The 12,570-nt window shown below is 60.5% G+C and overlaps 1 protein-coding gene across 2 annotated transcripts in view; it reads right to left on the bottom strand.

Moving 5' to 3' along the window:
• Positions 1–4,201: 4,201 nt before the first annotated feature.
• ARHGAP39 (Rho GTPase activating protein 39) overlaps positions 4,202–12,570 on the bottom strand; it is a 552,999-nt gene continuing 544,630 nt past the window's right edge. For both annotated transcript variants that reach the window (XM_073680057.1, XM_073680056.1), the window contains 2 exons: positions 8,328–8,497; positions 4,202–5,027 (listed from right to left, as the gene is read on the bottom strand). In XM_073680057.1, coding sequence (XP_073536158.1) covers positions 4,833–5,027; positions 8,328–8,497 — 365 coding nt within the window. In that variant the 3' untranslated portion in view covers positions 4,202–4,832. The remainder of the gene's footprint in view (positions 5,028–8,327; positions 8,498–12,570) is intronic.

Below are 12,570 nucleotides of genomic sequence, written 5' to 3' on the forward strand. Positions count from 1 at the left end.
CCACTAGAGGGGGCATCGCTGATCTGGTCACACCAGCAGCTCACCACTAGAGGGGGCATCGCTGATCTGTTCACACCAGCAGCTCACCACTAGAGGGGACATCGCTGATCTGTTCACACCTGCAGCTCACCACTAGAGGGGGCATCGCTGATCTGTTCACACCTGCAGCTCACCACTAGAGGGGGCATCGCTGATCTGTTCACACCTGCAGCTCACCACTAGAGGGGGCATCGCTGATCTGTTCACACCTGCAGCTCACCACTAGAGGGGGCATCGCTGATCTGTTCACACCTGCAGCTCACCACTAGAGGGGACATCGCTGATCTGTTCACACCTGCAGCTCACCACTAGAGGGGGCATCGCTGATCTGTTCACACCTGCAGCTCACCACTAGAGGGGGCATCGCTGATCTGTTCACACCTGCAGCTCATCACTAGAGGGGACATCGCTGATCTGTTCACACCAGCAGCTCACCACTAGAGGGGGCATTGCTGATCTGTTCACACCTGCAGCTCACCACTAGAGGGGGCATCGCTGATCTGTTCACACCTGCAGCTCACCACCAGAGGGGGCATCGCTGATCTGTTCACACCTGCAGCTCACCACTAGAGGGGGCATCACTGATCTGTTCACACCAGCAGCTCACCACTAGAGGGGGCATTGCTGATCTGTTCACACCTGCAGCTCACCACTAGAGGGGCATCGCTGATCTGTTCACACCTGCAGCTCACCACTAGAGGGGACATCGCTGATCTGTTCACACCTGCAGCTCACCACTAGAGGGGGCATCGCTGATCTGTTCACACCTGCAGCTCACCACCAGAGGGGGCATCGCTGATCTGTTCACACCTGCAGCTCATCACTAGAGGGGGCATCGCTGATCTGTTCACACCTGCAGCTCACCACTAGAGGGGGCATTGCTGATCTGTTCACACCTGCAGCTCACCACTAGAGGGGGCATCGCTGATCTGTTCACACCTGCAGCTTACCACCAGAGGGGGCATCGCTGATCTGTTCACACCAGCAGCTCACCACTAGAGGGGGCATCGCTGATCTGTTCACACCTGCAGCTCACCACTAGAGGGGGCATCGCTGATCTGTTCACACCTGCAGCTCACCACTAGAGGGGGCATCGCTGATCTGTTCACACCTGCAGCTCACCACTAGAGGGGGCATCGCTAATCTGTTCACACCAGCAGCTCACCACCAGAGGGGGCATCGCTGATCTGTTCACACCTGCAGCTCATCACTAGAGGGGGCATCGCTGATCTGTTCACACCTGCAGCTCACCACTAGAGGGGGCATTGCTGATCTGTTCACACCTGCAGCTCACCACTAGAGGGGGCATCGCTGATCTGTTCACACCTGCAGCTTACCACCAGAGGGGGCATCGCTGATCTGTTCACACCAGCAGCTCACCACTAGAGGGGGCATCGCTGATCTGTTCACACCTGCAGCTCACCACTAGAGGGGGCATCGCTGATCTGTTCACACCTGCAGCTCACCACTAGAGGGGGCATCGCTGATCTGTTCACACCTGCAGCTCACCACTAGAGGGGGCATCGCTAATCTGTTCACACCAGCAGCTCACCACCAGAGAGGGCATTGCTGATCTGTTCACACCTGCAGCTCACCACTAGAGGGGGCATCACTGATCTGTTCACACCTGCAGCTCACCACTAGAGGGGGCATCGCTGATCTGTTCACACCTGCAGCTCATCACTAAAGGGGGCATCACTGATCTGTTCACACCTGCAGCTCACCACTAGAGGGGGCATCGCTGATCTGTTCACACCTGCATCTCACCACCAGAGGGGGCATCGCTGATCTGTTCACACCTGCAGCTCACCACCAGAGAGGGCATCGCTGATCTGTTCACACCTGCTGCTCACCACTAGAGGGGGCATCGCTGATCTGTTCACACCTGCATCTCACCACCAGAGGGGGCATCGCTGATCTGTTCACACCTGCAGCTCACCACTAGAGGGGACATCGCTGATCTGTTCACACCTGCAGCTCACCACTAGAGGGGGCATCGCTGATCTGTTCACACCTGCAGCTCACCACCAGAGGGGACATCGCTGATCTGTTCACACCTGCTGCTCATCACTAGAGGGGACATCGCTGATCTGTTCACACCTGCAGCTCACCACTAGAGGAGGCATCGCTGATCTGTTCACACCTGCAGCTCATCACTAGAGGGGACATCGCTGATCTGTTCACACCTGCAGCTCACCACTAGAGGGGGCATCGCTGATCTGTTCACACCTGCAGCTCACCACTAGAGGGGGCATCGCTGATCTGTTCACACCTGCAGCTCACCACTAGAGGGGGCATCGCTGATCTGTTCACAATTGCAGCTCACCACTAGAGGGGGCATCGCTGATCTGTTCACACCTGCAGCTCACCACTAGAGGGGGCATCGCTGATCTGTTCACACCTGCAGCTCACCACTAGAGGAGGCATCGCTGATCTGTTCACACCAGCAGCTCACCACTAGAGGGGGCATCGCTGATCTGTTCACACCTGCAGCTCACCACTAGAGGGGGCATCGCTGATCTGTTCACACCTGCAGCTCACCACTAGAGGAGGCATCGCTGATCTGTTCACACCAGCAGCTCACCACTAGAGGGGGCATCGCTGATCTGTTCACACCTGCAGCTCACCACTAGAGGGGGCATCGCTGATCTGTTCACACCTGCAGCTCACCACTAGAGGGGGCATCGCTGATCTGTTCACAATTGCAGCTCACCACTAGAGGGGGCATCGCTGATCTGTTCACACCTGCAGCTCACCACTAGAGGGGGCATCGCTGGTCTGTTCACACCTGCAGCTCACCACTAGAGGGGGCATCGCTGATCTGTTCACAATTGCAGCTCACCACTAGAGGGGGCATCGCTGATCTGTTCACACCTGCAGCTCACCACTAGAGGGGGCATCGCTGATCTGTTCACACCTGCAGCTCACCACTAGAGGAGGCATCGCTGATCTGTTCACACCTGCAGCTCACCACTAGAGGGGGCATCGCTGATCTGTTCACACCTGCAGCTCACCACCAGAGGGGACATCGCTGATCTGTTCACACCTGCAGCTCACCACTAGAGGGGGCATCGCTGATCTGTTCACAATTGCAGCTCACCACTAGAGGGGGCATCGCTGATCTGTTCACACCTGCAGCTCACCACTAGAGGGGGCATCGCTGATCTGTTCACAATTGCAGCTCACCACTAGAGGGGGCATCGCTGGTCTGTTCACACCTGCAGCTCACCACTAGAGGGGGCATCGCTGATCTGTTCACACTTGCAGCTCACCACCAGAGGGGGCATCGCTGATCTGTTCACACCTGCAGCTCACCACTAGAGGAGGCATCGCTGATCTGTTCACACCTGCAGCTCACCACCAGAGGGGGCATCGCTGATCTGTTCACACCTGCAGCTCACCACTAGAGGGGGCATCGCTGATCTGTTCACACCTGCAGCTCACCACCAGAGGGGGCATCGCTGATCTGTTCACACCTGCAGCTCACCACTAGAGGGGGCATCGCTGATCTGTTCACACCTGCAGCTCACCACTAGAGGAGGCATCGCTGATCTGTTCACACCAGCAGCTCACCACTAGAGGGGGCATCGCTGATCTGTTCACCCCTGCAGCTCACCACCAGAGGGGGCATCGCTGATCTGTTCACACCTGCAGCTCACCACTAGAGGAGGCATCGCTGATCTGTTCACACCTGCAGCTCATCACTAGAGGGGGCATTGCTGATCTGTTCACACCTGCAGCTCACCACTAGAGGAGGCATTGCTGATCTGTTCACACCTGCAGCTCACCACTAGAGGAGGCATCGCTGATCTGTTCACACCTGCAGCTCACCACTAGAGGAGGCATCGCTGATCTGTTCACACCTGCAGCTCACCACTAGAGGGGGCATCGCTGATCTGTTCACACCAGCAGCTCACCACTAGAGGGGGCATCGCTGGTCTGTTCACACCTGCAGCTCACCACTAGAGGGGGCATTGCTGATCTGTTCACACCTGCAGCTCACCACTAGAGGGGGCATCGCTGATCTGTTCACACCTGCAGCTCACCACTAGAGGAGGCATCGCTGATCTGTTCACACCAGCAGCTCACCACTAGAGGGGGCATCGCTGATCTGTTCACACCTGCAGCTCACCACTAGAGGGGGCATCGCTGATCTGTTCACACCTGCAGCTCACCACTAGAGGGGGCATCGCTGATCTGTTCACAATTGCAGCTCACCACTAGAGGGGGCATCGCTGATCTGTTCACACCTGCAGCTCACCACTAGAGGAGGCATCGCTGATCTGTTCACACCTGCAGCTCATCACTAAAGTGGACATTGCTGATCTGGTCATAGCTGCAGTTCACCACTAGAGGGAGCATCAGTGATCTTGTCACACCTTCACCTTGCCACTAGGGGGCAGCGATACAGATCTCTATGTGATATAGGAGAGAGTATATAAACTCCAATGGAGGTGACTACTTATTTTATAAGCTGCTCATGGAAGATTCCCCCTCAGGGAGCGGCCACATTATATGTGTTGCAGCGTTAGTCACTAAACAACATGCCTGACATTAAACCCTGTGGTCACAGTGTCCGGCACTCCCATCATGCCTTGCAGGGCCGTATGCTGCGCTTTGGTCCGAGGTGGAGGAGTGTTGGGTCCTTATTGCCACAGTGGATGAATCATTCGCTCCATGGTGTCTGTACAGGATGAGATGGGAGCGGAGACGTCTCTGGGAATAATGAGATGACGGTGACAGTCACGCAATATTCCTGTATTCGAGTGTCCAGCTGGGGGCGCTGCGATCTGCTATAGAACGGCCTCCATGAAACCGGTGTCCAGCTGCTGGATCAGGACGCGGATGAAGGACATTTCTTTCCTGGTATTCTCAAAGATGATACGCGGATCGTCCGACTGGCAGCGCAGACAGTTTGGTGCCATGACCATGGCGAGATTACTGACGTCCATTTTGGTGACAGCCACGTTGGCGGGTTGCACAAATACCTGGAGGAAAGAAGAGACGGGAAATTATTGGAAATCCATCCAGTACACTGCTGTAGGCATTTTTACCCACGGTCCCCGATGACATGAACGCTGCAGACCATCGCTCATTCTCCCTGCATCGTACACTATGTTCTGGGTACTGAGCCACATTGAATGGGACAGCGCTGCGCTACCTACAGCCGTGACAAAACGCCCAATGGCTGCTATTAGGGCCCCAACTACTGTGGAGCCCAGTGGGTGCAGACAGGGTGACAGTAGGAGCAGACGGGGTGACAGTGGGAGCAGACGGGGTGACAGTGGGAGCCCAGTGGGTGCAGGCGGGGTGACAGTAGGAGCAGACGGGGTGACGGTGGGAGCCCAGTGGGTGCAGGCGGGGTGACAGTAGGAGCAGACGGGGTGACGGTGGGAGCCCAGTGGGTGCAGACGGGGTGACGGTGCGAGCCCAGTGGGTGCAGACGGGGTGACGGTGCGAGCCCAGTGGGTGCAGACGGGGTGACGGTGCGAGCCCAGTGGGTGCAGGCGGGGTGACGGTGCGAGCCCGGTGGGTGCAGGCGGGGTGACGGTGCGAGCCCGGTGGGTGCAAGCGGGGTGACGGTGCGAGCCCGGTGGGTGCAGGCGGGGTGAAGGTGCGAGCCCGGTGGGTGCAGGCGGGGTGAAGGTGCGAGCCCGGTGGGTGCAGACGGGGTGAAGGTGCGAGCCCGGTGGGTGCAGACGGGGTGACGGTGCGAACCCGGTGGGTGCAGACGGGGTGACGGTGCGAGCCCGGTGGGTGCAGACGGGGTGACGGTGCGAGCCCGGTGGGTGCAGACGGGGTGACGGTGCGAGCCCGGTGGGTGCAGACGGGGTGACGGTGCGAGCCCGGTGGGTGCAGACGGGGTGACGGTGCGAGCCCGGTGGGTGCAGACGGGGTGAAGGTGCGAACCCGGTGGGTGCAGACGGGGTGACGGTGCGAACCCGGTGGGTGCAGACGGGGTGACGGTGCGAGCCCCGTGGGTGCAGACGGGGTGACGGTGCGAGCCCGGTGGGTGCAGACGGGGTGACGATGCGAGCCCGGTGGGTGCAGACGGGGTGACGGTGCGAGCCCGGTGGGTGCAGACGGGGTGACGTTGCGAGCCCGGTGGGTGCAGGCGGGGTGACGGTGCGAGCCCAGTGAGTGCAGGCGGGGTGAAGGTGCGAGCCCAGTGGGGTGCAGGCGGGTTGACGGTGCGAGCCCAGTGGGTGCAGGCGGGGTGACGGTGCGAGCCCAGTGGGTGCAGGCGGGGTGACGGTGCGAGCCCAGTGGGTGCAGGCGGGGTGACGGTGCGAGCCCAGTGGGTGCAGGCGGGGTGACGGTGCGAGCCCAGTGGGTGCAGGCGGGGTGACGGTGCGAGCCCAGTGGGTGCAGGCGGGGTGACGGTGCGAGCCCAGTGGGTGCAGGCGGGGTGACGGTGCGAGCCCAGTGGGTGCAGGCGGGGTGACGGTGCGAGCCCAGTGGGTGCAGGCGGGGTGACGGTGCGAGCCCAGTGGGTGCAGGCGGGGTGACGGTGCGAGCCCAGTGGGTGCAGGCGGGGTGACGGTGCGAGCCCGGTGGGTGCAGGCGGGGTGACGGTGCGAGCCCGGTGGGTGCAGGCGGGGTGACGGTGCGAGCCCGGTGGGTGCAGACGGGGTGAAGGTGCGAACCCGGTGGGTGCAGACGGGGTGACGGTGCGAACCCGGTGGGTGCAGACGGGGTGACGGTGCGAACCCGGTGGGTGCAGACGGGGTGACGGTGCGAGCCCGGTGGGTGCAGACGGGGTGACGGTGCGAGCCCGGTGGGTGCAGACGGGGTGACGGTGCGAGCCCGGTGGGTGCAGACGGGGTGACGGTGCGAGCCCGGTGGGTGCAGACGGGGTGACGTTGCGAGCCCGGTGGGTGCAGACGGGGTGACGGTGCGAGCCCGGTGGGTGCAGGCGGGGTGACGGTGCGAGCCCAGTGGGTGCAGGCGGGTTGACGGTGCGAGCCCAGTGGGTGCAGGCGGGGTGACGGTGCGAGCCCAGTGGGTGCAGGCGGGGTGACGGTGCGAGCCCAGTGGGTGCAGGCGGGGTGACGGTGCGAGCCCAGTGGGTGCAGGCGGGGTGACGGTGCGAGCCCAGTGGGTGCAGGCGGGGTGACGGTGCGAGCCCAGTGGGTGCAGGCGGGGTGACGGTGCGAGCCCAGTGGGTGCAGGCGGGGTGACGGTGCGAGCCCAGTGGGTGCAGGCGGGGTGACGGTGCGAGCCCAGTGGGTGCAGGCGGGGTGATGGTGCGAGCCCAGTGGGTGCAGGCGGGGTGACGGTGCGAGCCCAGTGGGTGCAGGCGGGGTGACGGTGCGAGCCCAGTGGGTGCAGGCGGGGTGACGGTGCGAGCCCAGTGGGTGCAGGCGGGGTGACGGTGCGAGCCCAGTGGGTGCAGGCGGGGTGACGGTGCGAGCCCAGTGGGTGCAGGCTGGGTGACGGTGTGAGCCCAGTGGGTGCAGGCGGGGTGACGGTGCGAGCCCAGTGGGTGCAGGCGGGGTGACGGTGCGAGCCCAGTGGGTGCAGACAGGGTGACGGTGTGAGCCCAGTGGGTGCAGGCGGGGTGACGGTGCGAGCCCAGTGGGTGCAGGCGGGGTGACGGTGCGAGCCCAGTGGGTGCAGACAGGGTGACGGTGTGAGCCCAGTGGGTGCAGGTAGGGTGACTGTGCGAGCCCAGTGGGTGCAGACGGGGTGACAGTGGGAGCTCCCTCTACTCGCTGAGATGCTAAAGTAGCTTCAATCTGTGGCATATAAACAGTCCGCCACCATTCCTTAAGGGAGCTGAGCTGCAATACCACACAACAAACCTATAGCCAAGGGGTTATGCAATTTTTTTTTTTTTTAGAAGTAGCTGTGATATTGTACTGTAAATCCTGGACATAGAGGGAGAGCTGCGCACTGGATGTGTAATCAGGGGTTGAAGCAAATGTGAAAAAAGTCAGAAAAAGCTAAGAAAAAAAGAGGAAATAAATGCATTAACCTGCAATATTCCAAATTACACTATTTTAATTGGTCATGAAAGAGTTAAGCTGAGAGGTCAGGTCGTTCTGGTTGCTAGGGACAACGGAATGAGAACTCTCTGGTTGTTACAATGTATCTGTAGCAACTGGACTGTCAGGCAGCAAAAAAGGGAGAAGCAGCCGAGCACCTCAGCGGGACAGTGTGACTATCTGGGCGGAGGACCCCTTCACGGTCACGGCTTAGGACCCCGGTGATTCTCTGGAGCTCGGGAGACGACATTAAGTAAAGCGAAGAGAAGCGGCAGCACGGGGGCAGACGAGCGGCGTCACCTGTAGGAAGCGGATGAGGTAGCACAGCACCATCTTGTTCAGCTTCGGCAGCGAATGCACCACAGCGATGGCCGCCTCCGGGTTCTCGTAGTGAGTGATGCACTCCTCGTAGAATTGGTGAGGGATCAGAGGCTCCTCCAGCTCCCGGTACCACAGCTTCAATAAGGACGCTGCCGGGAGAAAGAGGGGGAGGGGTTACATCATTATACACACCTGTATGTTATAAAGTTCTTACACCTCCTGCCCTATTATATTGATCACCGAGAAGAAGGACGGAGCTCAGCACAACGGAGCAAACAGACTGGCGCTGCCCTGGCCCTAATAATAATAATAATAATCTTTATTTTTATATAGCGCTAACATATTCCGCAGCGCTTTACATACATTATCATCGCTGTCCCCATCGGGGCTCACAATCTAGATTCCCTATCAGTATGTCTTTGGAGTGTGGGAGGAAACCGGAGAACCCGGAGGAAACCCACGCAAACATGGGGAGAACATACAAACTCCTTGCATATGTTGCCCTTGGTGGGATTTGAACCCAGGACCCCAGCGCTGCAAGGCTGCAGTGTTAACCACCGAGCCACCGTGCCGCCCTACCCTTCATGGCGTTACCCTGGTCCTGTCCTCGTTGGAGCTCCCCTGGTTCTGCCCTCCGTGGTGCTCCCCTGGTCCTGCCCTCTGTGGCGTGCCCTGGTCCTGCCCTCCGTGGCGCTGCCCTGGCCCTGCCCCTCGTTGTGCTGCCTTGGTTCTGCGTGGCGCTGCCCTGGTTCTGCCCTCCGTGGCACTGCCCTGGTCCTGCCCTCGTTAGAGTCCCCCTGGTCCTGTCCTCCGTGGCGCTGCCCTGACCCTGCCCTCTGTGGCGCAGCCCTGGCCCTACCCTTCATGGCGTTACCCTGGTCCTGTCCTCGTTAGAGTTCCCCTGGACCTGACCTCCATGGCGCTGCCCTGATCCTGACCTCCGTGTCTCTGCCCTGGTCCTGACCTCCATGGCGCTGCCTTGATCCTGACCTCCGTGGTGCTGCCCTGGTCTGGTCCTCCGTGGCACCTGTGTGGCCAGTGGCCTTGGCACTTTTGGCGCTCACTAGACCCCATGAAGTTACATGATTAGGGCTCTAGCACCATGGACGCCGGACTGGACGCTGGACAAGGGCAGCGCCAACATTTCTGCTCAACTCTGCAAACACCTCAGCTGCTGCAGAACCTCTTGTAAGATGAAGCGAGATGTTCCTGTCAATCAGTGATGGAGACAAATGAATGGTCCTTTCTGTAGAGGCTTAGATTAGTTACCGATGTGGATGCCTCAAATAAGCGCCCGATGTGCTGCCCGCCATCAACAGAGCAGCTGAGAGACGGATGTTACAATGCGACTGTCTCGGGTGGATACATTGAAACAAACCCTCAGCTGAGAGAAGAATCAAGCAGTTCTCGGCCTTTGGATGTGTTCACTGACAGAAGCAGAGGATTTGTAACAAGAAAGGGTAAAAGAAAGTTGCCGACTATTCACACGTCGCACCTCGGTGCTATAGAGATCAGTGAGGAAGGGGTGACGCGGGAGCTCCGCATTTAGAGCAGACCCTCCCCGCCTCCTCTGGTTGCCATGGTAACAAGGCGCTGCATCAGGGACACAGACAGCAGCCGCGTGCTGCGTAACCGCGGAGCGTGGCATTGTCCTACAGAGCGGAGGAATCCCCTGATAGCGAGCCGCTGCCTCCAACAAGAGACTTCCAGTGCCACAGCGGAGGCCACGCCTGAGCTCAGCGCTCGTCACGGCTGTGCTGCGTAACCGCGGAGCGTGGCATTGTCCTACAGAGCGGAGGAATCCCCTGATAGCGAGCCGCTGCCTCCAACAAGAGACTTCCAGTGCCACAGCGGAGGCCACGCCTGAGCTCAGCGCTCGTCATGGCTGTGCTGCGTAACCGCGGAGCGTGGCATTGTCCTACAGAGCGGAGGAATCCCCTGATAGCGAGCCGCTGCCTCCAACAAGAGACTTCCAGTGCCACAGCGGAGGCCACGCCTGAGCTCAGCGCTCGTCACGGCTGTGCTGCGTAACCGCGGAGCGTGGCATTGTCCTACAGAGCGGAGGAATCCCCTGATAGCGAGCCGCTGCCTCCAACAAGAGACTTCCAGTGCCACAGCGGAGGCCACGCCTGAGCTCAGTGCTCGTCACGGCTGTGCTGCGTAACCGCGGAGCGTGGCATTGTCCTACAGAGCGAAGGAATCCCCTGATAGCGAGCCACTGCCTCCAACAAGAGACTTCCAGTGCCACAGCGGAGGCCATGCCTGAGCTCAGCGCTCATCACGGCTGTGCTGCGTAACCGCGGAGCGTGGCATTGTCCTACAGAGCGGAGGAATCCCCTGATAGCGAGCCACTGCCTCCAACAAGAGACTTCCAGTGCCACAGCGGAGGCCACGCCTGAGCTCAGCGCTCGTCACGGCTGTGCTGCGTAACCGCGGAGCGTGGCATTGTCCTACAGAGCGGAGGAATCCCCTGATAGCGAGCCGCTGCCTCCAACAAGAGACTTCCAGTGCCACAGCGGAGGCCACGCCTGAGCTCAGTGCTCATCACGGCTGTGCTGCGTAACCGCGGAGCGTGGCATTGTCCTACAGAGTGGAGGAATCCCCTGATAGCGAGCCCGCTGCCTCCAACAAGAGACTTCTAGTGCCACAGCGGAGGCCACGCCTGAGCTCAGCGCTCGTCACGGCTGTGCTGCGTAACCGCGGAGCGTGGCATTGTCCTACAGAGCGGAGGAATCCCCTGATAGCGAGCCGCTGCCTCCAACAAGAGACTTCCAGTGCCACAGCGGAGGCCACGCCTGAGCTCAGCGCTCGTCACGGCTGTGCTGCGTAACCGCGGAGCGTGGCATTGTCCTACAGAGCGGAGGAATCCCCTGATAGCGAGCCGCTGCCTCCAACAAGAGACTTCCAGTGCCACAGCGGAGGCCACGCCTGAGCTCAGCGCTCGTCACGGCTGTGCTGCGTAACCGCGGAGCGTGGCATTGTCCTACAGAGCGGAGGAATCCCCTGATAGCGAGCCGCTGCCTCCAACAAGAGACTTCCAGTGCCACAGCGGAGGCCACGCCTGAGCTCAGCGCTCGTCACGGCTGTGCTGCGTAACCGCGGAGCGTGGCATTGTCCTACAGAGCGGAGGAATCCCCTGATAGCGAGCCGCTGCCTCCAACAAGAGACTTCCAGTGCCACAGCGGAGGCCACGCCTGAGCTCAGCGCTCGTCACGGCTGTGCTGCGTAACCGCGGAGCGTGGCATTGTCCTACAGAGCGGAGGAATCCCCTGATAGCGAGCCGCTGCCTCCAACAAGAGACTTCCAGTGCCACAGCGGAGGCCACGCCTGAGCTCAGCGCTCGTCACGGCTGTGCTGCGTAACCGCGGAGCGTGGCATTGTCCTACAGAGCGGAGGAATCCCCTGATAGCGAGCCGCTGCCTCCAACAAGAGACTTCCAGTGCCACAGCGGAGGCCACGCCTGAGCTCAGTGCTCGTCACGGCTGTGCTGCGTAACCGCGGAGCGTGGCATTGTCCTACAGAGCGAAGGAATCCCCTGATAGCGAGCCACTGCCTCCAACAAGAGACTTCTAGTGCCACAGCGGAGGCCACGCCTGAGCTCAGCGCTCGTCACGGCTGTGCTGCGTAACCGCGGAGCGTGGCATTGTCCTACAGAGCGGAGGAATCCCCTGATAGCGAGCCGCTGCCTCCAACAAGAGACTTCCAGTGCCACAGCGGAGGCCACGCCTCAGCTCAGCGCTCGTCACGGCTGTGCTGCGTAACCGCGGAGCGTGGCATTGTCCTACAGAGCGGAGGAATCCCCTGATAGCGAGCCGCTGCCTCCAACAAGAGACTTCCAGTGCCACAGCGGAGGCCACGCCTGAGCTCAGTGCTCGTCACGGCTGTGCTGCGTAACCGCGGAGCGTGGCATTGTCCTACAGAGCGAAGGAATCCCCTGATAGCGAGCCACTGCCTCCAACAAGAGACTTCCAGTGCCACAGCGGAGGCCACGCCTGAGCTCAGCGCTCATCACGGCTGTGCTGCGTAACCGCGGAGCGTGGCATTGTCCTACAGAGCGGAGGAATCCCCTGATAGCGAGCCACTGCCTCCAACAAGAGACTTCCAGTGCCACAGCGGAGGCCACGCCTGAGCTCAGCGCTCGTCACGGCTGTGCTGCGTAACCGCGGAGCGTGGCATTGTCCTACAGAGCGGAGGAATCTCCTGATAGCGAGCCGCTGCCTCC

This window comes from Phyllobates terribilis, unplaced genomic scaffold (genome assembly GCF_046119375.1).
Source record: "Phyllobates terribilis strain yellow unplaced genomic scaffold, ASM4611937v1 Scaffold_4__5_contigs__length_816908805, whole genome shotgun sequence".
Classification (NCBI taxonomy): domain Eukaryota; kingdom Metazoa; phylum Chordata; class Amphibia; order Anura; family Dendrobatidae; genus Phyllobates; species Phyllobates terribilis.